The sequence below is a fragment of the Aricia agestis genome, chromosome 3, assembly GCF_905147365.1.
Source record: "Aricia agestis chromosome 3, ilAriAges1.1, whole genome shotgun sequence".
Classification (NCBI taxonomy): domain Eukaryota; kingdom Metazoa; phylum Arthropoda; class Insecta; order Lepidoptera; family Lycaenidae; genus Aricia; species Aricia agestis.
Genome location: NC_056408.1, coordinates 14,818,205 through 14,844,072, shown reverse-complemented (window position 1 = coordinate 14,844,072; position 25,868 = coordinate 14,818,205). Strand labels below are relative to the sequence as shown.

General features: G+C 36.3%; 2 protein-coding genes across 2 annotated transcripts; both read right to left on the bottom strand.

The window, feature by feature from the left end:
- Nucleotides 1-335: 335 nt before the first annotated feature.
- On the bottom strand, nucleotides 336-6,633 carry LOC121725329 (chorion peroxidase). The gene is made up of 15 exons (XM_042112222.1): nucleotides 6,430-6,633; nucleotides 5,994-6,152; nucleotides 5,455-5,630; nucleotides 5,209-5,347; nucleotides 4,942-5,088; nucleotides 4,630-4,803; nucleotides 4,258-4,454; nucleotides 3,969-4,155; nucleotides 3,211-3,408; nucleotides 2,972-3,119; nucleotides 2,228-2,387; nucleotides 1,994-2,152; nucleotides 1,644-1,839; nucleotides 1,142-1,256; nucleotides 336-867 (listed from the first exon to the last, which is right to left on the bottom strand). Exons 1-15 carry the CDS (start codon nucleotides 6,548-6,550, stop codon nucleotides 780-782), a joined length of 2,364 nt encoding a protein of 787 aa, XP_041968156.1. The 5' UTR covers nucleotides 6,551-6,633; the 3' UTR covers nucleotides 336-779.
- Nucleotides 6,634-10,574: 3,941 nt separating this feature from the next.
- LOC121725276 (synaptic vesicle glycoprotein 2B-like) lies at nucleotides 10,575-25,056 on the bottom strand. Its single transcript, XM_042112140.1, has 11 exons — nucleotides 24,848-25,056; nucleotides 16,122-16,283; nucleotides 15,362-15,524; nucleotides 15,164-15,285; nucleotides 14,757-15,001; nucleotides 14,458-14,606; nucleotides 13,987-14,125; nucleotides 13,128-13,262; nucleotides 12,761-12,906; nucleotides 11,320-11,447; nucleotides 10,575-11,088 (listed from the first exon to the last, which is right to left on the bottom strand). Exons 1-11 carry the CDS (start codon nucleotides 24,894-24,896, stop codon nucleotides 11,012-11,014), a joined length of 1,515 nt encoding a protein of 504 aa, XP_041968074.1. The 5' UTR covers nucleotides 24,897-25,056; the 3' UTR covers nucleotides 10,575-11,011.
- Nucleotides 25,057-25,868: the final 812 nt, after the last annotated feature.

Genomic DNA, 25,868 nt, shown 5'->3' with positions numbered 1-25,868 from the left:
CATTTTGTAAAACTGCACCCACTAGTTAACTATTAAAATATTTAAAACATTTTACGTATAAAAACCTTAAAATCTACTTTTATTATGCAATTAGCGAATAATAATTATGATCTACCATTGTATAGTGTAAAAATTCAACAATGTAAAAAATGTTTTCACTTGATCGCACGACAGTACAAAAGACGCTAATTTTAGGGTTCCGCACACATACAGCTAAACTTTTGCTATAATTCTTAAATTTACAGGGAAATTTACACAAAATAGGTACTACAAAAAGGCTGAATAAAAAAAACGTGTTGTGACTAACTGCCAAAAAATAAAATTTTGCATTTTTCTACTTTGACGTTCAAACAGTACACTCTCGACTCCTGGATTTTTTATTAACGAAAAAATCATTGAACCGAGTCCAAAACGCACTAGAATATAATAAAATTCATTTGCAAATGAAGAAAAGAAAAAAAAGATAAGACTAAAAGCAAAGAAAATCGTATTACGTATATAAATTTTTGTAACATAATAAATAACACTAAATAATTTTATTGTAACAGGTGGAATGACTTAAAAATGACTCACTCTTACAATAAAATTAAAAAGTGTTACACGCTGAAAATTGGTGTCACTTATTCAGACAAGGAAGGGTGAAAGAAAATTTGCTAATGAATTCTATCATAAAATTACCTTTAAAAAACAAAATATATTAACTCCCTCACCCCATAGTAGAAAAATCAAAATAATATTTTGTAGACAATTTTCCGTTTGGTTGTATTTAAGCTATAAGTCTATACAGTATCTCTGGGTTGTGTGATGAACTTAGACAAGTCCATTTCAGGTAAATTTCTGTCGCCTCTGCAGTGAATCGAGGGATTTCTGTAATAAAAAAAGTAATTTACCTACATTAGCCATTCTCAAAATAAGTTCCGCGAAGCAGGACTTGTTAAATAGACATCATCGCGAAGACAATTAAGTCAAACATTCAGAAGCAGAAATACCCTTGTAGGTCTTTATGTCATATTCCATACTTTTTAACTTCATTGTTGTATAAAGCGATGGCAACTCAGGCTTCTTGCAGACGAACGGCACTTGTCGACAAGTGTTGTACTCGTAAGAACACGCTGTAGATTCTAAATATGAACATCCTTACCCTGAGTGATCAGTTCTGAGGAAGCTGTAGAGCGCCTGGTGCACGAACTCCAGGCCGTCGCTGTTGTCGCACAGCACACGCGCGAGGGTCACCTTCCGGATCTCGTGCAGCTGGCCTGAAATAAAAAAATAAGACATCTCAGTAACAAACATTGAAAAAATAATTCAATTTCAATGGATATTTACACTATTAAAATTACTTTTTGAGATTTCGCCTAGAAAAAGACTTCAACGCGTTCAGCTAAATCAAAGAGGATACTAACAAGCAAAATTAAAAGCATAATTTCTATCAAACTTTAATCAAATGTCGAATCGATTTTGGCAATTTATTGGCAAGTTATTCTTTAATCGGATACCATATAAGAATTGAGATGTATAAGCCGCTTCACCGAAGTCGTGTAAAAAACTGGGGTTTTAGCAAAGAGACATATTCATTTACGAATATTTCGATAGCGCGATGCATGAATGTTTTCTATTGATTTGCTTGTTAATTTGTAACTTACTAAGGGTAAAAGCTCCTGGATTAACAGAGGGACCGTACTCGTAGTAGTATCTGTCACCCTTCTTCAGCCTGGAGAACTGGTCAGCGATGATGGCGGCGAAGGTCGGACCCACCACCCCACCACTTATTCGGGGTTCCGAGAGACCACCCACAAATAGGTCCACGTCGTCGGGATCATCGTACCCCATGTAGGAATCCTACCAAAATAAATGAATGTTTTAGGAAAACGCCTCCGTGAATTAGTTTGGGTGAACGAGCCTCGGGAAATTTAGTAAACTTATATTTTTAGTAAATGAGACAATCATTTCAGGCAACGAATGTGGTTTAAAAAAATGAGTAACATTTGCATACCTCTTCATGATGATCACCGAAGTCCAATATCGGCTGAAGACCAACGAGGCGTCGGTAATCATTATACGGACGGATGCCGAAGTCTCGACTGCGCTGTATGTTGATCGCAGCTAGGTCCAGTCCAAATGGCTTGACGCCATGGAATAGGTATTTTGTTAGCTGAAATAGATAGAGGCATTATAGATGTTATATGCTAGTTGCTTCGCCTAAAAAATTAAGTTTACAAATACCTACAGCGTCATCAATAAACACGTCAGCCTCCTGCATCGGTTGCCAGGTCAGCCCAACCAACATGCTGTCTAAATAGTTCTTGATCCGCAGTCTGTTTGGTTGGAACATGACCTCTGGCAGACGAACCGCTTCGATCATTTGGCGTTTGTGGTAACTTAGTGCCCTGAAATAGTTTTTTTTTTTAATTTTTGTAATTCTCATTTACATAATCATCATCATAATATTAATACGCGAACGAAAAACTTTGTAACCCTTTTTACGAAAAATGGGGAAACGTAGGTGCATGAAATTTTGCACAGTTATACTTTATATGATGAAGGAGTGCATCGAACTAACATTATTTTGAAATTATGCTTTTATCATACATTTTTTTTAACAAATAAAACATTACACACACTACAACACACACACATGAGAAATGACAGATTTTTGAGTGACAAGCCTATACATACGAATTATACTCTTTTATTTATGGTTAAAGTCTGTTGACAACAAGTTGACAAATTGAAAATGGATTATAATTTTTTTATTGAATCTAAGATACTATTAGACAATGCTTACAAGGCCAGACTGAGATCAGGTAAGTCCCAGAGACAAGAGTTGAAAAAAAATTTATAAAGTCAATATTTTTACAAAATATAGGTAGTAGTCCTAATATCGTTGTAACTAAGGTCGAATTTCGACCATTGGGCGATCTCTAGTTTAAATAATTTGCTAAATCCGAAGCAATGATATGACAAAACTCACATGATTTTTCCATCAACAGTCGAATGTCCGAAGCGCATAGCTGCTGACCCGAACTCTGTGGTGATGGATGGATCTACCTCAGGGTCGTAGCCTTTAGCATAACCTTTTTGCGTTGGTTCCAGATCAAACAACTCCATGTTAGAAGGACCTGCAAATGTTTCAAATTAGGATCCGTTTATTTCTTGTCATCTACTACTTGGCTTATTAATGTAGTCATAGTCAGTAAAAACATATTTAACCTAACAACAGCGGTGACCACTCATTATAAACGATGTGCTGGTACTCCGCCTGTACTATTCTTCGGGCTTCCATGAACACCACGTCTTCATCCATATTTGGATTCATGCGTAGAAGCTCCCGAGCGATCCTGTTGTGTTCCCTGGTCCATATCGTGTGTAATATTGTTAGAGATATTACTTGGTTTCCGTGGTGATCTCCTGGAATGGTATGAATATTACCTACATACATAATTATCTACAACATATCGATTATTTACTGCCTTTTAAAAGATTTGGGCATAGTTATTATGCCCTATAATATAATTGCTCTGGATTTATTATAATATACGTATTTAAATATTGTAATTCGTATTGTACTTTACGTGGTAGATGGCTCTGCCACGTAAATTACAATTCGGCACGAATGGGTCGGCTCGACCGGAGAAATACCACGGGCTCACAGAGAACCGGCGTGAAACAGCGCTTGCGCTGTGTTTCGCCGAGTGAGTGAGTTTACCGGAGGCCCAATTCCCTACCCTTCCCTTCCCTGTTCCCTTCCTTACCTCCCCTACCCTGTAATCCTATTTACCACTTAAAAGGCCGGCAACGCACTTGCAGCTCTTCTGATGTTGAGTGTGTCCATGGGTGACGGAAGTTGCTTTCCATCAGGTGACCCGTTTGCTCGTTTGCCCCCTTATTTAATTTAAAAAAAATCCAATTTCTAACCGACTGATTAAGTTGAGAATAAATTATATCTATTAAGCCTTTCTAAGACTAACCTGAATTAAAACATACTGAATCTTCTTGCATATTTACGCATTCTTTCCTGTGAGTGAGTGGTGGCATGTGTCTTCCGTAATCGTTGAATACTTTAAGCTCTCCTTTCGGTCCCCTCAATTCCATTACCTTCTTCATTGTAGTACCGTATAGATGAGATAAATCTAAGAAATGTGTTGCGCCATTCATCTAGAAAAAATACCTCATTTGAGATTAAATGGCAAGGATTTCTTTGTCTACAAATATTATCTACTTCATTACAAGAATTTTTAATAAAATAATATGAGTTACCGGATTTCCATAACCGATTTTACAATCACTGCTAGGGGCGAGCTGTGCCCGCACGAAGTTCAGGCAGCGCTGGTTAAACTGCCCATAGAAGTCATCAGCGTGATCCACGTATATAGGCGCACAGGCATAATGCCGCTTTTCCACTGGGAGCATCTCTTCGCCGTTCTTAGTGCAACAGGATATTGAACTGCCATTGCCTGAAATTGATTTATTTCTAACGTAGTTAATTTAATTAGGCTCTATTTGGAGCTGAAGATATAAATGTAATTTAAGGTACGCGTACTCGTATTCATACCAAATGAATCTACTGCATGTAAAGACTTAAATCAGATAAAAAATTAGTGCAAGGGTAATCCTTGTTTATAAGCTTACCGATAGTAAACATGACCGTAGCGCTAACGTCATGAGCTATAAACTGGCCGAACTGCATGAACATGAGGTTGAGAGCGGAGCTGTGTCGAGACTTGTCGTCGAACACCAACCTACTGATGACTCTCGGGCTGGCCAGTGGTTTGTTCTTCACAGACCTTCGCATCGACCATGTTCCTAGTAGTTATATTGAGAATCATGTTGTGAGTAACTACTCACTTATTACAATATTATTAAGTAATAATATTCATCATCACAAGAAATAAGTACTCATTTATCACAATAAATTAACGAATGTAACTAAACTAGACTCACCATCATGAAAAGCAGGTGGCAGCAACCTCTGATACGCACTATTGGCTGCTCCCCATTTTGGATATTTTGGATTGTTACACACTCCATCAACCGTTCTATACCTATTAATTTCTTCGAAACACACTGGCTCTTCAGGACAAAATGGACCTGCAAAACCATTTATTTCATGTATTTCATCCCAAAAATGTAAATCTTTAACGTACTCGTAAATGACATTAAACAGCATTGAAATAATTTCAGTTTTTATGCAGTTTTTAACATACTCACTATTCGTGTGTTGAGTCAAACCCAAGTTTAGTTCTTCAGTTAAAATAGCTTCACGAGATTTTAATTCCTTTGTGGCATACAGATTCTGCAACGCGCCGTTTCCAAGAACTGGTATTTTAGCGTCATAGTTAACGAGGGACTAGAATGGCAAAAATAAAATTAGGTATAGTGTAATCAATGTGACATGCTCAACCTTGAAAGCGTTAAACTACCTATGTTTAATTTTTAGTTTAATCAGTTACTTACCAAATGATGTCCAAAACTTGGCGAATTCTCATCAACTGTAGTTTCTGTTAACGACGCAAGAATGTCTGCCTTTTCTAGCCACTTGGATAGTTTACGTTTAGATGTTTTGTTAGCAGCTTTTAGATCTTCTACATTTAAATTTCCTTCTCTCATATGCATTATTAAGTCCATTTCACCTGTTTATTAATGGATTTTTTTAAGCAGTAACACACTTAGGGTCAATTCAGACCACAACGCGACGCGTAGGTCTGTGCATTTCTAAATTTGTACTGAAATAACAGATTTCAATTGCGTGAGACGTCTTGCAAATCTGTCAATTCCATACAAATTTAGAAATGTATCTACGCGTCACGTTGCGGTCTGAATTGACCCTTAAGCTTTAGTATTTTACCAGTCCTGATTAAACCTATCACCTTGGTGAGAAACTAATCGCAAGACTTAATTGATTTTCGTCACTTTGTTTAAATCGCCCATGTTTTAGGAAAGATACATTTACATACCTGCACTCTTAGAAAATAATTATTCTAAATTAATTATACCTGCATGTCTACTCCCCGTGTAGCAGCAGACCCCGACAATTTGTTTGGGCAGGTAGCAGTCGGGGTTATAGGAGCCCGGCCTGACGTGCGCTGGACACTGCACCTTCGGTACACAGGCGCCATTCCGCGGGCACACCACGAACGGGCTTTGGCTCTGTTCTGTGTCAAGTATTTACACCTATTTTAAAGCAGGGAGCTTAAAAGGAAAGCTACATATTTGTATGTAGCTTTCGTGACATTCCATTTCCTACTTAGCTGTTGTAACATCATAAGACGAACGAATTACGTAAACACCATTTTGAATCCATACCTTAAATGTACAAAATCATTTGACCTTCAAGCTTTTAGGTTATTTTTCCTTGAAATTTCATGATGATCCATAATATCATAGAGGTTTCTAACATTTTAGACAAACGAATCAACTTTATGTACTTACGATTACTATTCTTAAAATGTTTAGTTATAGTGTCTCCATATTCTTCTGGTAAAACATTCTTAACATGATGAAGTAAAATTACATAAAAAATTATAAAACATAATATTCCTTGATTATGCATTTGAAACCTTTAATAATTACACTTATCAACTAAAAACAACATGGAAGAAACTAAAAATAATAATTTACAAACTTATCCTTCCCTAGCAGAAACTGAAAAGACAGAAATTACCCACGTAACGAGCTATAATACTCATTGCGGGTAGATGTGATTTTTTATTGTCACGGTAACAAAACTTGTGGAAAAAGAAAGTCAAGTTCATGTAGCAGTATCTGATACCACTGGCGACTTACAATTCACAAAGGAGCCATTAGTAAAGAAGAAGACATGTAGGCAGTAGTCTCCTAGAGTTCGACAAGGCTGTTTATGAACGTGGCAAGAAAAGGAACTAACGCTTCCATCATACAAAAACCTGCTCCCCTTTACCAGCAGCGCACATTGACTGACATTGACACATTCAATTAAAGCCTTGTCGAACTGTACATTTTTTCCCGATTGTGATACGATGTTATGTTTTTCTGATTTACCTACAGAATATTATGAATATTTATCTTTGGCATGCTTGTCTTTAGACTTCTAGCTCCTAAAAGGCTCTTAAATGAAGCTTGAGACATTTTAATACAGTGGGCACCATGGTATTGAAACACCCGTTTTTAATACATCTAAGTTTAAATAAGCAATTATGTATTTCAATTTTTTAAATTTACTGCATCTTTAAGTAGCCGTATGATACCATCCATTCTTTACTAATAAGTATTATAAATGCGAAAGTGTGTCTGTCTGTCTGTCTGTTACCTCTTCACGCCCAAACGGCTGGACCGATTTTGCTGAAATTTGACATGGAGATACTTTGAGTCCCGGGAAAGGACATAGGATACTTTTTATCCCGGAAAAATGTACGGTTCCCCCGCGCGATAAACGAGTTTTGGCGGAGTTGCTGGCGTCATCTAGTTGATTATAATTTTAATAATGTTATAGAATCTGATTGTAATATTTACTATCTTTGCAAATTTAATGATAACAATGTCTTAAGGTGGCTTTCGGATCTTTGCCGCGAGCGACCGCGACCGGTGAAAATTCAAATAAAATGCTACTTTATGACATAGAATATAAGTGTCATTTTCTACTGACATTTTGGTGGCGACCCACGCTGCCGCCGGCGGCGGCGTAAAAGCTAGTTGGTAGAGTAAAATGAAACCTATCGCCTATGTCATAAAGTGGCATTTCGTTTGAATTTTCGTTGGTCGCGGTCGCTCGCGGCAAAGATCCGAAAGCCACCTTTAGATTGCGTAGATAGTATTATCACGGACCTCACCTGCTACTGTATTAGAACCTTCCAATGTTATCTTCTAGTTCTATTTACTATCTCATTACTGTAAAATATATAAGATAGGTGTTCTTTTAGTGACAAATATTATAATATTATCTCTCGCCAGGACAAAGGTATCAATGAGGGTGTTTGATATTCTATTTGCCACCAGGTGCCACTATGTAGCCTTAAGCGCGGAATTCACTAGACGGACATGCCCGCGGGCAAGTCTGCAGACATACCTGTCGGACCTCGCTATTATAGGTTTGTGCAATGTTTGCTAGTGTAGCACCGTCGCTGTCAGTCTGGCAGACTTGTCTGTCGCTCGCCCGCGCAATCTCATTTTGTCTGCCCGGGCACAGACATGTCCGTACGTGAATGCTCAACGGAGACCGTCAGCTCTGAGCTCTCAGACTCGAGAACGACAGCGTCAAGTACACACGTCCGTTACCGTACAAAATGAGTTTTAAAGAGAATAATGGCTATACATATTTCTTTTTTGTACCAATCTTTGCACCAAATTCTTTTCTTTTTCTTTTCGTCAAATAATGTTAATGCAGCACCAGCAACTAATGTGATTTTTCTTCGTTTTGTTGCCATCGTAATATGCACGCAAAATAGAACTTTCCACATGCGCTGTCGAACACAAACTGATAAGTCTGTATAGTGTATTGCAGCAACCGACTTGCCCGGACAGACTGCCCGCGGGCATGACCGTCTAGTGAATTCCCCGCTTTAGGGTATATCGTGTCAAATAGACATATTATCGTGACACATGACACCTATATCGTGCCCACGTGACATATTAAATATGACAGCAGTTTGACACGATGGACTCTAAGGCTACGTAGCGAACACAAACGTAAAAACATACATACATACATTTTTGAAATTTGGCACATTTGTTCAGACGCAGACTATCATATTATAGACGAAAATTGGGCAGTTCTGAAAATATTACATACATACGCGTCGAATTTACAACCTTTCCTCCTTTTTTTGAAGGCGGTTAAATAGAAATGCCCCAATGAAAGTAAAATATAAAACTAAAAAATGGTTGAAATATTTATTTCATAAGTACAGTTCATCTTAATTAACATCACAGTTTAGAGTACTTAAGACAATATGTGCTTTTATAATTTTGGAAGTGGCGGTAATATCGTGGACGTCCGCGGTAAAACGATGAGAAATATAATATAAAAACGCTTTTAAATTTCCGTCAACGATAACTTTTTAACGTGCACGTTAGAGGACATCACGATGCCTACACTCCTGAACCGCATAAAACGTCCGCGATGCGTAAAATCAAAAGGGCATTTAACGTACCAAACGTTTTATTATGGGAATCGGCGACCGGCGTCCACGATAATGTGACGTCCCGAATTATAAAAGCGCACATTAACCACATTCATATTTTCTCCGCGACGTTTACGTTAATCCGTGGTTTTATTCTTGTCTGATACGTTAGAAGTTAGAAAAGCTATTTTAATACAGAGAATCAATATTTAAGTTATTCACAATGTACTATCAGAGAAGTTGATTCCTATGCAAATCGGGGACCTAAGTAGTTGCGTTACGTCAAACCCAGCTGACAGATCACAAATTTTAACATTGAATTGACATATTCGACCAAATAACGTTGGTCTGCCAATTGCATAGGAATCAACTTCCTCGCTGGTACTATCAGAGAAGTTGATAGGCAGATTGCGAACCTACATAATATGTGTCGCGTTATGTTAAACTGATCGCGACTAATATTGAATTGCCATAATCCGCAATAGATCCGCCATCTGCCTATGAATCAATTATTAATTATTCGATGGTACGTTATTCATAAGTAGCAGCAGACGCCGACAATATGTTTCGGCAAGTAGCACCAGAGTACTCGGCATAGAACACCGTATCTGTAACATCTTCGGACTGCGAAGTGTTATTAATTTACCAGATTTACTGATAATCACATTCTCAAGTATGTTTAAGAGGATTTCACACCGCCGTTTTTCCATACAAACGCTGTCCCCTGTTTCCTCCCTGGATAATGCCGGTAGAGTTATAATTTTTTTCCTGAATATCTATGGCCACTATTAGCATGTCCCTATGTTTTCTTTTTTTTCATAATTTTATTATTAAAAAAGATAAGAACGTCCCAAAACCCAAAAAAATGGCAAGATTTTCCTCTGTGTTTAAACACCCAGAAAACAAAACTGGCTAAAATATACAAAAAAAATAAAACATAGGAACACAGCTCAAGCCTTGCTTTAATTCGTAATGAAAAAAGTACTTAAATCGGTTAAGTTTTGGAGAAGGAATCAGCGGACAACGAATCGAAGATTTTCTGTTCTTTTATTAGAACTTTTGTCGTATTGTCTCTATCGCGCTCTGCGGTGGGAGACTTGAGATTGGTGAGACAGCAATACATTTTCAAATACCTATTTTCAATTTCTCTCGCCCCTGGTGTATCCTCTTAAAGGTCCCTATCATTGTGATAAAAGCTTCTTACGGGGTGGAGTGGGCGCTAAAGGTAATATACCTAGCGAAATAGAGAAACAAATGCCTGAGCAAGCTAGATGTCACTATCAGCACTGCGTGGTAATAAAAGAGACGTGTGATATATATGACAGCAGAACCAAATTTTTTCATCGGTTTACGTCCAGTCGGCACTTATCGGCACGTTGACAATTTAATATCTTTGAAAGATGCTTGTGTAAGTGTATAAGTAAACAAATTCTTACACACAGACGTAAGTCAATTTCGGTTTCGATTGACAGCTCGAGATTGTTCCTCTATTTCGCTAGGTACCTATATTAACTTTATGGGTGGGCGTGAACACGTGCACTTTATTCATCATCAAACCTATTTTTACAAACGCCTGCACAAATCTAAATTGTCCATAGATATTATTATTAATTATTATCTTTCATGTTATATGTTTTCCATTTAAAACTCAAGACAGGTAAAGACAGCATGCGTAAAGCATTAGCTGTCCCTAAGTTTATTTTAGTACAGAGTTTACAATATAAATACTTGGAATGATAATATAACTATCCTATATTTAATAATTCTACTAATAATACTATTTAAAGGATAATGTAGTCACATTTATCAAGACAACGCTTGCCTTGAGATCAGCTATGAGAACTGTAAATAATTTTGAGTATTTCCTACGCCTACGTCTATGAACAAATGCCTAATATTATGACAGCCACTGCTTTTCATGTTTCGGCGTCATCAACTTTTTTCTGTGGTTTTTCGTTGTCCCCAGGAAGGCAAAATGCGAATATACCACCGGCTGAAACAATTAAAAAATTACAATAATAATAAAGAAAATTCCAGTTATTAGGTTACTCAATCATACTGCAGTCTACTTCGTTTCTTATTATTATATATATATTATCTCCTGAAGAGGCCTGGGGTACACTTACAACATAGTTAGGTAAAATGTTAAATGCATACTGCATAGTAATAACTGCATAATGCAGTGTCCATTTTAACAATATAAGTTAGTTAAACAAAAACGTACCAAAAGTTAGAGAGGGAAACATGTACAAGGCTGCTTCACAATTGGACACCATCATGTTCTTTAGAACGTTGATGCCCAGCACCGAACTGCCTCGACCCACCATGAGAGTCAGGCACACTGCCATAGCCCTGAAAAATAAGTTATGTAAATAAGTATCTATCGTCCATTTATTAAATAATCTAACAAAAACTATGACACTTCCCGTCTCTCAGTCTCTCTCCGTCTCTATTCAGTCGCTTAAGTTAAGTGTGAAGAGGAACAGCTGGGCTAAAATGGTCACATTTAGCAATTCCTCTCAATCAATTCAGCAAATGAATTGTCAAAACTGTCAAACTGTCAAATGTCAAATCAGTACAAAAATACAGAAATGAATTGCAAGCAGAAATGCATTTTGCGATCTTAGAAAAATGAATCATATTATGATTCATATCATGATTCTTCAAAGCGACCATTTTAGCCCCGCTGGAGACAGATAGAAAAAACTTGAGAGGTGTCAAGGGACACCCGGATGGAACCAAGTTATTTCTTATGTACAAAAAACTTGTAACAGTCACCAGTCACAGTAAACAGTCTATTAGAGAACTAAAAAGAATGCTAATAAATGAATCTTATTATGATGTAAAGGAATTCTTAGACAGTTGACATTAACTTATTTTATTTTATGACAATAGTTTTTAAATTAATTGACATTTTTACTTTATTTAATTTCTTGACATAAATATATAGATTTCTCATTACTCTCATGACATGTTTAATTATTACTAAGTATGTAAAAATTGATTTGAATAGGTATTGTTAGCGTAAAATATATTTTGTATGATTATAATTACTTATATTATAACTTTATGATAATATGTTTAATTATTACTATTATTAATGATGATTGATAACTTATGTATAAAATTGATTTGAATATTTTTAGTGTAAAACATATTTTTGTACATGATTATAATTTAAATATATATTTGCATGCTATTTTATACATAGCTAAAAGTGTTAGATCTTAAGAAAATAATCATTACCACCTACTGTATTCACCACTTTTATAGCAAATAAACGAATTGAATTGAATTGAATTGTATACTTACACTCAAAAAAAACATGAGAGGTGTCAAGGGACACCCGGATGAAACGAATTTATACAAAAAAAACGAAAAAAAGAGAGAGAGACACGCGCTACCGCACGGTTTACAACTATAGCATTTTTGCTCTAGTTGTAATAAACCGACACTTGTGTGTCATGTCGTTACAACTTTTTTGGTCTAGCCCCTTTCTCAACACGCGATAAGGAACTTCGTTCCAAAAACTTCCGTATTTAAAACATTAGTGAGGAAATTGATAAGGTTAACTTAACGTCTGTAAGTGTTATAGAATATCATCCAATTAAAGCAGTAATGAAAAACTTGACTAAACAGATATAAAAGTGAAGTTGAAGACTTACTTTACGTATGTTGGGAAGACTTCGACGCAGATGGTGGATATGTATCCGAAGTTGAGAACACCGAGGACGTAGCCGACCAACAGGACGGCGTTGAGCTGCCAGATAGAGCTCAAGTTGATGCACAGACCCGCTGCACCTGCAAAAAACTGAATTATGTTGCTATTTAAATATGAGGCGAAATCTATAGGCTCGTAGATTTACGATATGCCTCCTAAAAGAGGACGGCCAGTTGGCAAGACGCTTAAAAATAGGTTTGTTGCGTTTCGCTAAAATATTGATGAACAGATAAATTGTGTAAACGTAACGAAAATATTAAAAAAAAAATTAAAGAAAGAAAGTAAATAGGTAAATTAATTATTAGGTAGACCTGAATAGCAATTAACATTCTTTTCCTTCCGACGACGTTTATGAGCGAACTGAGACCAATATTCAAGGTAGCCAATATAGTGTTGGTCCCGAAGACGGCCATCATTGCGTACGAGTCTAAACTACAGTCTTGATTCTGAAAATAAAATAATAATTGGTTTAGTTAAAATGGCCGTTAAATAATAACATAATACTTATATCTAACTCTTTGGACTCCACACAATATGGAACCATAAAATCAGGGATTTGAAATTAAGAATTTATTATTAGATAGATAACAGGAGTTATTAAATTACATTATTATAATATAATTCGAAATACAGATATACCTACATAATAATACTCGTGTTTACTGTGATATTAACCAAACCAAACATGAAGAGCAGTTATATCTCCATTACACTTTGCAATTGAATTTATTATGTCAGATAGCATATCTAACTGTAATTATTCTGCGGTATTTAAATTATAATACTTCTATCGTAATTTACGTCATAAATTGCGTAAAAGAAAATTTAAAAGCCACGCTGCCTATTTGGGTCATCAGTGAATTCTTCAAAATGTAATATTGTGTTTTCATTTTTGTCGATATTGGTCATACGTAAAGTACATACATAAGTAAACTACTAACGTTTTATTGCTCATATTACATAGATTATTAAATACATTTCTTGATATTTTAGAATATAAATAATTTAAAGTATTTATACCTTTGGGGTCAATTCAGACCACAACGCGACTTTTAGATGCATTTTTCAATTGGGAGAGACAACATACAAGTCTGTCAAATCCATACAAAATAAATGCATTTAAGCGTCGCGTTGCGGTCTGAATGGACTCTATTATCCTCTTTTACTTACTTCAGCCTCAACTGCAACAGCAGTAGCATTCTGTGACGATCGTATCATGTCACACATCTTGAAATCCTTATCACCATTCCTTATGGACGTCATAATGGCATCGGCTATGAATGGCAGCCACACAATGAAAGGATTTATCCTGAAAGCCATAATCGCGGCATAAATAATAATTCAAATATTATGCATATTAATTAATTATGAAATCAAAATACTAGTAGTAGCTATACAAAATACTAGTTTCATCTATAAATTACAATACAATAAACATAATGATATACCAGATTTAGATATACTGTGTTATACTGTTCAACTGTTCAGCAGAAAGAATACGAACACACATTATGTTTGCAATTATGCGTAATTTGAGACTGTCTCGACAGTTAATTTCAATTAAATGCTGGGACAGTAAAAACTATATTTGCTAATGACGATTAACAAAAACTAGAGTACGACAAAAACGTAACTACTTACCCGAAATAAACTATGATGAACATGATCGAGAGTAGGATAGTTTTCTTGAGTAAAGGAGGCTTCAATAGTGGCACGGTCTGGGATATGATCGATGCTATGAGTCCTTTGGTGGGTTTGCCAGATTCTTCACCTAGAGCTACTGACTCAACCTGAAAGTTTAGTTTTAAAAATTATTCATCTTTTCTGCACCAATCACTGTTTGATTCAGTTTACAAACTTCATTGGAAGGCCTGGCTAAAAATATGTCAGTTTCTAATGCTATTTTAAGACTTTAAAACTAATTAACCATTATAACCTACCTTATATTCCTCTTTCGGTTTTCCAGTATTTATTGAAAATATTCCTCTCAGCACCTCCAGAGCTTTTTCTTCTTCTCCAACCATCACCAAGTACCGTGGACTCTCATAGGACAGGTACATACAGAGGGTCCCTATGGCACATGGTAAAGCGTACACCAGGTTGAGTAGACGCCAAGAGTTAAAGGTTATGCCCAGAGCTGGTATGTCGTAAGAGAAGTTCAACTGAAGAACTGGGACGGAGAGTACTAAAACAATGCCAAAAAAAGATAATTTGAATGAAGATCATAGCAGTAAACGACGAACCACAGGAAAGTTTAATTAAAGGCTAAATAGACTTCATAAGAACAAAACCATCATAATCACATCTAATGCTAAAGCATTCAGTTTAGTCATATTAAAGGTCTTACTTGCCATAGTCGCTGTGCTTCCCAAGAAGACGGTGCTTGTTAGTGCCACCATTTTAGATCTCCAAGACTCTAAAGTGCATTCACTGAGCAAGGTTATAGCTAAGGCATATGTTCCAGCGATGCTGAAAGTAAATAAATTATTAAAATTACTGACAAAAGATTAATGCAGTACTTCATACAGGTTAAAAATTTACTTACGCACATGATGAGAAGAACTTCAAAACACTAAAAACTATCCAATTAGGTGCCAATGTGTTAAGAGATCCAAAGATGAAACTTAATGTCATGCACCAGGCGAGAACTGTCGTTCTTCCTCTGGTGTCCGCTAAATATCCCCAAATGTGTGACGTGGCGATTATACCTAAAAGTAATATTGGTATTACATATAATATTTAATATTAACCTTTGAATCTACTTACATAATAATATTTTAAAGTTACAAGTCACATCTTTGAATTTAATAGATTTTAAATTCATTTTGAAGTGTAATCATAGTAATATATTTACTTCGTACTGAGATTTCCTATGATGATTGATCAGTGGATTTTTTGAGTATAAAGTCGACAGATTTTACTATAGTGCTATTTCATATAAATTTTACCGTTTTATCTCGACGGTATGCAAATACATATCGTATAAATTATAATACTAAGCAGTATTTATACGGGTCTGTACGGGTCTACAAGTGTATAAATATTGGTAAGCATTGCGAAACATACACTGATTATTCTCTGGTCCCACTATAATTTTGCTAAAAGAGGAATTGGTTTCATATTAGGTATTCTAAGTCCCTTTAAGACGAGACCACACTGGGTGACACTATGCAGCAACGGAACGTGAACGAACCGAAGATGAAGTGTCACGTACTCTTCACCTTCGGTGCGGCGTTCATACAAAGAATACTTGACTGTGTGCTAGTATCGCCTAGAGCGGTCTCATATTTCGTCGTTATAAATACCTAACATGGGAACAGCGGCCATGAGCCCCTGCTGCGGCACTGACGTCTTCAGCTCGCAGGCGCTAGCGGGCACCAGGTAGGACACGGAGAAGATCTCGAAGGTCATGCTCAGGATCACACTTATCGTCGCCAGCGTCAGCACCACGTTGAACTTGCCGAAACCTGAAAGGAAATGTTAACCCTTTAACAGAATAAAAGGAATTATCTGTCTACTTCTAAAACAAATGAACTAATTTTGACATGGTATAAATAAAATTATAGCTGACGTAACTGAAATTTACTATATATAATTCGTCATCAGCAGCCCGTTAGTGGTTTGTGATTTGGGGGTTTAAGACTTAGCTCCCACATCTTAGATATGATAATCAATTTTCTCTCAGGATTAGATTATTAATAAACTTTTATTCTACTCTATTTTCACGTAGGTGTACCTATACTAGGGCTAGACAATCTTATAATTTGAATCACCATTCTAGACATTTCTTAATTAAATTGTTGTTGCTTCACTCTGAGGAAACTATTTTAACGTAGGTCTACTGATCTCCATTACTGTTCTTATAAAGTCGGTTATGTCAGTTCCGTCCTTGCCTTATAAGTTTATTAGTATATTACCATTAGTGCTACAGTTTTCAGTCTAGGTTTATATTTATATCCTAACAATATTATAAATATTTTTAATATGAAATATGATTTTTCAAGGTAAAATATATATAAATATATTTTACTCACCACGTTTTCATAATTTATTAAACTTTATGTTAGTGCTTGGGGCCTTGAATTTACACATAGAATGCTAAAAAAAATTCGGGATAAATATCATCATCAAAAGTGTGTGCATAGAATAATACAGTATACCTACTTAGCTTTATATATTAGCTTTACACTTTTAAAAATTGTACGACCGTAGATGCAATCGGAAGCTAGTTGCAGAAAGGTGCAAATATATAAACCAAATTATTAAATAAACCAATTTATGCATACAATTCCAATCCAGGTTTATACGGACAGTATTAACGTTTAATTTCCTAAAACTTTAGTTATTTCAATAGACAATAATATTATCCGAGGATTGAGTAGGATCAACATCATCACATTAGAGGAGATCGATCGTCTTTATAAGATTTTTCATTCGAATGCAGTCAGAAATATGAAATTTTCACTAAATATTTGTTTACAACTGAATGGACTTTACGTTCGCGTTGTTGCTAACATCAATTTGCGGTGCGAGCGGTCGCGCGCCAACAATAAATAATTGGCCGTGTCAGAAGTCGCCCAACTCAATGGAACCAATGGAGACAATTAATATCGCTCCCTGGAATATTCTGGAAGATCACCGGCCATATTGGATTGCAGCTTCTAAAATGAAATTAAAACATTCCTAATCTAAACTTTAAAAAAAATACAGCAAGGTTTGAAAAGAGGAAGAAATAAATAATTTTTAGTTCCCCCATGTCTTGTGCAGTTACCACACATCTAAGGCATAGAACCTTCGAATAATAAAAACTAAGGAAACGGAATTTTACGTAACGACGGCCGAGCAGATCGTGGACTACATCAGGAGCAAGACCCACTTCAACTTGAGGCCGCCGAGAACCGCCACAAAGTGAATTTTAGCTCTTTTGTGGTGAGGGTTCCGACGCATCATCTACCGACCTTCGAGAAGGAGGAATTTTGGCCGATTGGAGTCGTCTACAGGAGGTTCCGATGACGAATTCCGAACACGTCGTGCCCCAAGTCGCAGACAATACGTGTTTAGTGTTTGTGTTAGCTTTAGTATAATTGTATGTATGTTAGTCTATAAGGTATTTATAATATGGGCCAAGATGCCTCACTTAAATAAATAAATAAATAAACAAAAAGTAACTACTTCAACCGTTTTGAATTTGGTTCCTTTTCGCACACTAAAATATTACAATAGGTGACAATAGCAACGAGATACTCTACGAAATAAACGTACACTCTCCGAAACAAAGCCGTTGACAATAATTGTCACTTGTATAATATTATATTCATTGGCTTAAGAGAGATCTTTGAATGTATGACACGCTACACAAAATATTACCCGAATTCATGCATAAAGTATGCATGTATTCGGGTCTCATTTTGTAGAGTCGTGGAACAATTTTTTTGACACAGTTACTCTTCCTTACATTTTATTATTCGTAGCATAGAACATAGATATACAATACACTGTATATTGACTATATACAAACGAAAAACATGAATAAACATCTAAAGGCGAATAATTGCCTTCAACTTTTCAATATACTAAAATATAAAAAAACAACAAATATTATTTGGCACTATATGAAAAAAATATTTGAATGTGTGAAAATATAAGTAAATGAGAACCTGTTAAAACTTCCTCAAAAGTCCGAATAATTTCATGATTCCTGTTGTTATTTCAAGCAGCATCTAACAATAGTCAAGGTCTAAGCTTATTATTGCTGAATCTTAAAAATATTATTTACAAACAGAACCATTGTAAAGATTTAAAGTAGTGGGGGGCAAAGAGACTACCACAAGGCAGTTTCTTTGTCCCTTCCTCTTTTAATTTTTACTAGCTATTTGACTATTTTTACGAGCTTTGCTCGGTATTCGATAAAACACGAATAAAATGACATTTTCTAAAAACAATTCCTAGATAGATGGAGTAATCGGCCCCGAAACCCCTCTATATACTAAATTCCATGAAAATCGTTGGAGCCGCCGATTCCGAAGTTCCAATATTTTATGTATATATATATATATACATATATATATATATATATATATATATATATATATATATATATATATATATATATATATATATATATATATATATATATATATATATATATATATATATATATATATATATATATATATATATATATATATATATATATAAATTCCAATTATATATATATTACTAGATGACGCTCGCAACTCTGTTGCGCCAAAATTAGTTTATCGCGCGGGAACCGTACATTTTTTCGGGATAAAAACCATCCTATGTCCTTTCCCGGGACTCAAACTATCTCCATGCCAAATTTCAGCAAAATCGGTTCAGCGGTTAGAGCGTGAAGAGGTAACAGATAGACAGACAGACATACACACTTTCGCATTTATAATATTAGTATGGAAATATTGCTCTTTTAAAGATATAAGATTAATTTTTAAAATTAATGATGGAGTTAAACAATTAACTGCTAAATTAACGCTGGATCACAGATAAACCCTGCGTTGTTTCCGTGGTACGGCACTTTGTTAAATATTATATTTGTTATTACTGTCAATAATATTAGGTTGGGGAAAAAGTTTCTTCGCATTTTATAAAAAAATACAAAACATTCTTTCATAAACGTTTATTTACAATTGACCAAAGTATATACTATATAGGTGGCATTTTGTTCGATAACTTTTAGCTTATCTAATTTTGTTGGTAGGGACATGTTCCCATTGCTACAAAAGTTTTGGGGCTTCTGATGAAAAAACTGCGACAAGTGGTTTTGGCAGTCCTCTTGTGATGTCAACCTGACACTGCCTAAGGAATTCTGCAGCGACCGAAACAGGTGGAAATCTGAAGGTGCAAGGTCAGGACTATACGGCGAACGCATTAACACCTCCCAGCCGAACTCCCGTAATGTTTGCTAAGTGGTTAAATATGTGTGAGGTCTAGCTTTATCATGGTGAAAACCACACCCCTTCTGTTGATTAATTCCGGCCATTTTCTCTCAACTTCTTGCTTTAATCTCATCAGTTGTTCGCTGTAAAGTTCAGAATCGATGGCGGCGGTAACAGCTCATAATGAATAATGCTCTTCCAATCCCACCACACACACAGCATCACCTTGTTGCGAGTTAACCCGGGTTTCGCCACAGTTTGTGAAGCCTGACCGGCCTTTGACCACGATATTTTTTGCACGTTCTTGTCGTACGTTATCCACTTTTCATCACCAGTTATCATTTACTTCAAAAATAGTTCGGTTTTATTACGTCGTATTAAAGAATCACAAATGAGTACACGGTTCATTAGGTTTCTTTCAGTAAGCTCATGAGGCACCCAAATATCGAGCTTTTTTGTGTACCCAGCTTTTTTCAAATGCGCCAAAACCGTTTTGTGGTCAATCCCCAGTTCTTCAGCTACATTGTAACTACTAATATGCCGATCTTGCTCCACTTTTTCAAAAATGGCATCAGTTTTGTCCGTAACAGGATGATCAGAGCCACGTGCATCTTTGATATCAAAATTTCTGGATTGAAAAAATTTTAAACCTTTGCGCTACTCTCATCGATACTGCATTAGGTCCATAAACATCATAATTGTTTTTCGCGGCTTGTGTTGCATAATTTCTTCATTGGAATCACTCATTTTAACAATAATAGCCCATTTACATTCGCGTACGAGTCGCGAAGCGAGGGACGAGGCAAGGGGCGAGGTGCGAGTGTGAACAGAAGCTCGTGGCTCGCCTCGTCCCTCGCGGCGCTCGCGTCCGGAGCGGTTTTTGGGGCACGAGTCAAAGGACCTCGCGTCGCACGCGAGTGGGTGTTTACATTCGCCCTCCCGCTTTATTCTGGCTTCTACATCGTGCCGCGCAGGTTGTGTTTAGTTTTAAATACGCAAAAACAAAAATGCATCGTATTATAATAATAATAATATCTATGGACGCTTCACACCACGTCAGTCTGGTACCGTGCTAAGTACCTGAAGGACTTGTGTTACGGGTACCAGACAACGGAAATACATTTAATACTTTTATACTATACATAATATATTTTTATTATATGATACACATATTTAATACACAACCATGACCCAGGAACTTTGAAAACTTTTTGTTCCGTCGGCGGGATTCGAACCCGCGACCCCCGGCTTGAGCTACCGACAGCCCACCCACTGAGCCACAGAGGTCGTCAAATAATAATGGATTGGTCGGAAGACGAAACATTTAAGTTTATAGAACTATTTCAAGAAGAACGAATAATTTGGGACCCAAAACATAAATGCCACAAGAACAGCCAAAAAGTTAGCTTCCTTTTATTTAAATTAGTCACGTAGCAGTATAAGCGAAGTACGCACAAACTTGTTGCTGCTAAAACTTCGACGTCCTCCATTGTTGCTAGCTCAAAGACGACTGAACTCGGCACGCGAGTGTAAACAGGCAACTTATTAACCATCGATCAACACGAGCCTCGCAGGCACGAGGCGAGCCACAAGGCGAGGGACGAAGCGCGAGTGTAAAGGCCGTATATCTCGACTCTCGTATAAGAAAAACTATTATAATTTTTAATTTGGAACTGTCTTCTGTAAAATTAAAACTTTTTAATGATAGGTACCAAAATCAGCCAGATACAATTGGTAATCCAGCCCAAGAGATTTTATGAAAAGTTCATAGATATACTATAATGCGAAAAGACTTTTTCCCAACCTATTATGAAGCAAATTTATGGATTTTATCCAATTTATCGCAGTTTGTAATAAAAGTATGAGACCTGCAGCAGCAGGCGTTGCGTATGTTGTCCTGTCTGTTTAAAAGTTACGAATTGTGATTAGCCAGAAAATAGGAATACTTTTTGAGTGGGTGTGGTAGGTGTTGTCTTGTTAAATGTCTACTTTACTTTACTAGACTGACTTTGATCAAATTAAGCACAGTCGTAGAGTCGTCTAGCTAGTCTAGTTGGAAAAAGCTGCACTCAAGAACTACTTTTTACAGAAAAATAAATTATGTTTCTGTGGTATGTGCTTAAACTCCCACAAAGTTACGGGCTACACGAACACGTAGATTGTAGCGTAACGTAAGTAGAATCGTAGATAGATTCGTACTAGTTGTATCTTATGAGAATTTGGGTATTATTGTACTTTTTTTAATAAAAAATTAAAATAAATCAATTTACACTCGTGTTGTATTTAATTAGAATTTAAGAGGATCGACTACCGGCTCCATCTCCATACAAAAAGCCATAATGTTTTGCTACCCCTAAAACTTATCCGATTTCAACGATTTTTCACTATGTTATTGCCTCTAGTGAAAACTATGCTTCATCCTTTTATCAAAATTTTTGTTAGTTTGAAAGTTACGAGCTTCTGAAATCTAGGTTTTTAGGCTCAAATCTTTCTCATTTTAAATGGTTTGTATTTGAAAAATAACTTAAAATTTCAAACAAAGCCAAACGTACAAGCGTAGATTAGATTCTGCTGAAAAGATTAATACCAAAAAATATTAGTTTTAGTACAGTGTAGGGGATGCAAAACGTTATGCCCCGAAACGCGATTTTTGTCTAAAAATACCCAGAATCACAGCCAAACTGCAACTCTCTCTATCGCACGTTTGCGCGGGGGCCGAGCGCTGTGGCGACAGAGAATGGTTTTCCAAATACCTAATTCTACGCTCGCGGCACTACACAATAGTCTTAAGATAATAATATTATGAATGTCAGTTCACACGTAAACAAACAAGTAAAGTGTCTAGCGATTATCGTAAACGCCAACAAAATGTATGGGATTTGACATTAGTATTCGCTAGCGAAGCGATGGCTTATATACTTAAATGTCAAATCGCATTACGTTTTGTTAGCGTTAACGATAATCGCTTGCCACTTGTCTCCTAGGCAGGGCTCGAAAAACGTTATATTTTTCGAAACGTTATCGCCTTAAATACCTAAAGAACATTATATTTCGGTTTCGTTCGGAACGGAACGCTATTCGGAACACTATTTGAGAACATTATGATATTTTCGTTTTTGATCCTTAAAACGGTTTTAACCGGTTTTTGCCATTTCCTCGATCGATATAACAAAAACTATTATTTTTATTTTTTTGGTCATTCATTCGCGGGATCGCGGCCATAGTGTGAGAATGTATTTCTTCGCTCCTATTAGTATTAGTGTGGTAAAATAATATCGTCTATAGCGTTCCTCGATAAAAGATGGGCTCTAACACTGATATAACTTTTTAAATCAGACCAGTAGTTCCTGAGATTAGCGCGTTCAAACAAACAAACTAACTAACAAACTCTTCCGCTTTATAATATTAGTATAGACTAGCTGTTCTTCGTCTTCGTCTGCGTGGACTTTAGTTTACCGTTGTTCCCGTAAATCGATTTAGTCGTTTACGCGCAAATAAGAAAATTATATTGTGTGGGAACCGCACATTTTTACGGGACAAAAAACATTCCTTATCCCAGATTCAAATTAGTATCTCCAATCTCCATGCCAAATTTCATCAAAATAGATTTAATAGTTTAGACGAGAATCATAAATGTTGATTGTGCGGGAACCGTATATTTTCCGGGATAAAAAGTATCCCTTGTCCTTTCCCGAGACTGAAAGTATTGCCATACCAAATTTCATCAAAATAGATTGAATAGTTTAGGCGATAATCATATAAGTTTATTGTGCGGGAACCGTACATTTTCCGGGACAAAATTAGTATATATTCCTTGTCCTTTCCCGAGACTCAAAGTATCTCCATACCAAATTCCATCAAAATAGATTGAATAGTTTACGCGCAAAACATAAAAATGTATCCTTTGTTCTTTTTCGGGACTCAAAATATCTTTAAGTATACCAAATTTTTGCAAAATGGGTCCAACCGTTTACGTGTGATGTCGTGACCACGCGAAATATAACGTTCCGCGTAGCTTCGCCCGCGTAAATTAGATATTTCACAGACAAATTAGTACACAAAAAATAGCCTATGATCCTTCACGTTGTTTACTTATTATCTGTTCCAAATAACAGATAAATTGATCCAGTAGTTCGTGATATAAGCCCTTTCAAATAATTTCCCGCTTTTTTCCACATTTTCCTCTATTTCATCGCTCCTATTAGTCTTAGCGTGATAAAATATAGCCTATAGCCTTTCTCGATAAATGTTCTATCTAACACTGAAATAAAGTAGTTCCTGAGATTAGCGCGTTCAAATAAGCCCTTTCAAATAATTTCTCCCCGTTTTTTCCACACTTTCCTCTATTTCTTCCCTCCTATTAATAGTAGCGTGATAAAATATAACCTATAGCCTTCCTCGATAAATGGGCTATTTAACAATGAAAGAATTTTTCAAATCGGACTAGTAGTTCCTGAGATTAGCGCGTTCAAACAAACAAACAAACTGTTCTCAATTATAATATTAAAAGTATAGATTAGTATAAGATATTACTCAGAACGTCCGTAAATAATTAGAATTTTTTCATCATAATTTATTATTATTACAAATCCATAGATATTATCCATAGATATTATTAAATTACAAAATATGTAACGCATTATTTGGTGTTAGATAGAACAACTTCTTCGAATCAATAACGCGTTTTAAACTTCCTATAACAATAAGCTTTGCTGTGATTACAAAGTTTTGTAGTTATTATTTTAGAGTTTCTCTTAAATTTTTGTCTACTTAATTATTATTTTATTTACAATTAACTCGGTTTTTGCGTAATATACGGACTTGCTTACACAATATTTTAAACCAACACTGAAAAATCCTACAGTCATTAATTTCTAATTTTTAATAGTGTGCTGGTAAAGAACTTTCGTCCAAATCGGTACAATTATTTTGGAAATAAGCCAATTATTGATATCGCTATTTTCCTTTTTTAACCTTATTGACCACAATAATATTAATAACAATATTACGCATAATATTTCGTTAACAAGACCGCAACAAGAGGATTAATTAAGTCCCATAAAGGAAGTTCCCAAAAGCTGCTTTTCTTTAATTTTTCCTTACAAATAAGCACTCACCTGCCAACGTCAGAGCATCCTCGAAGTCTACTTTGATTTTCGCGACCATTTTAATTTTCACTCACTTTCTAATTCATAAAAAAAACTAATCGAGGCCCGCGGCCAGCGTCGTCGCCGTCGGGTCACACAGTGATACGAGCGAGGCGCTCCGCATCTTATTATAGTGTTGCTATTTGTTCGCATGCTGTACCATTTTATTGAAGATTATTTAATTAGATCCAATACGAATGAACTAAGAGCGAACAATTAATCCGACAGAAGTTAAGAGATCACTTAGTGCACACGATTACTAAACAGAAGCCAAGTACAATGTTTATTACGAATTAAGACGTGTCATCGCGTTGCCGGCGTTTCTTTTTCGCGTCTGGCCACGAGTCACGACTAGTCTGGCGGGATAGTGATGGATGCATAGCTTTTCTAGTATCGTATAAAAATAAGCAAAGCTGGATGATTTTATATTAATAGGAGAGCCGAAAAAGACGCGCCAAGACCGGAGCCAACTCTGGAGCACACTTTTTCAACACAATAGGCGGGATTCCGTCAGGCCCACTCGACTTTTGGATATCAAAAGAACAGAGGGCTTTTCGCACTGAGCGCTGATGAAACCGAATATCCGACATGATGCTCGTGCATCGCGGTATGGTCGGCGGTTTCTGCCCCCCGTCATCCAGGGTCGAGTTTGACGCAAAGAACTTGCCCAGAAGATCGGCTTTGTCCTTTGCATCCTGGGCCAACGATCCATTTCCTACGTGTAGGGATGGTAGGGTTGGCTTGCAGAAATTTCCTTCAATAGCTTTGGCCAGAGACCAGAATGCACGGGTTCCCGAGGGGTGGCACTCAGGTTGCTTTGCCCGAGTAATCTCTTTCTTGAGGGACCTAGAGGCAATGTTGTACTCCTTTTTATATGTGCTGGTATTTAAATCCCGAGCAGACAATGCGTTGACCCAGAATTGGTAAGCCTCCTGCTTCCGGCGAGAAGCTTTTTTGGGGGATGAACCAAACCAGGGACGAAATCTGCCGC

Coding starts and splice junctions, on each gene's coding strand:
- LOC121725329 (XM_042112222.1), bottom strand. CDS start 6,550: ATGCATAATCAAGGAATATTATGTTTTATAATTTTTTATGTAATTTTA. Junction 4,804..4,941: donor GCCACCTGCTTTTCATGATG/GTGAGTCTAGTT, acceptor TATAACTACTAG/GAACATGGTCGATGCGAAGG. Junction 4,455..4,629: donor TACGGTCATGTTTACTATCG/GTAAGCTTATAA, acceptor AATCAATTTCAG/GCAATGGCAGTTCAATATCC.
- LOC121725276 (XM_042112140.1), bottom strand. CDS start 24,896: ATGGTCGCGAAAATCAAAGTAGACTTCGAGGATGCTCTGACGTTGGCA. Junction 15,286..15,361: donor AAGTTCTTCTCATCATGTGC/GTAAGTAAATTT, acceptor ATTTACTTTCAG/CATCGCTGGAACATATGCCT. Junction 11,448..12,760: donor GTCTTCCCAACATACGTAAA/GTAAGTCTTCAA, acceptor CTTATTTTTCAG/GGCTATGGCAGTGTGCCTGA.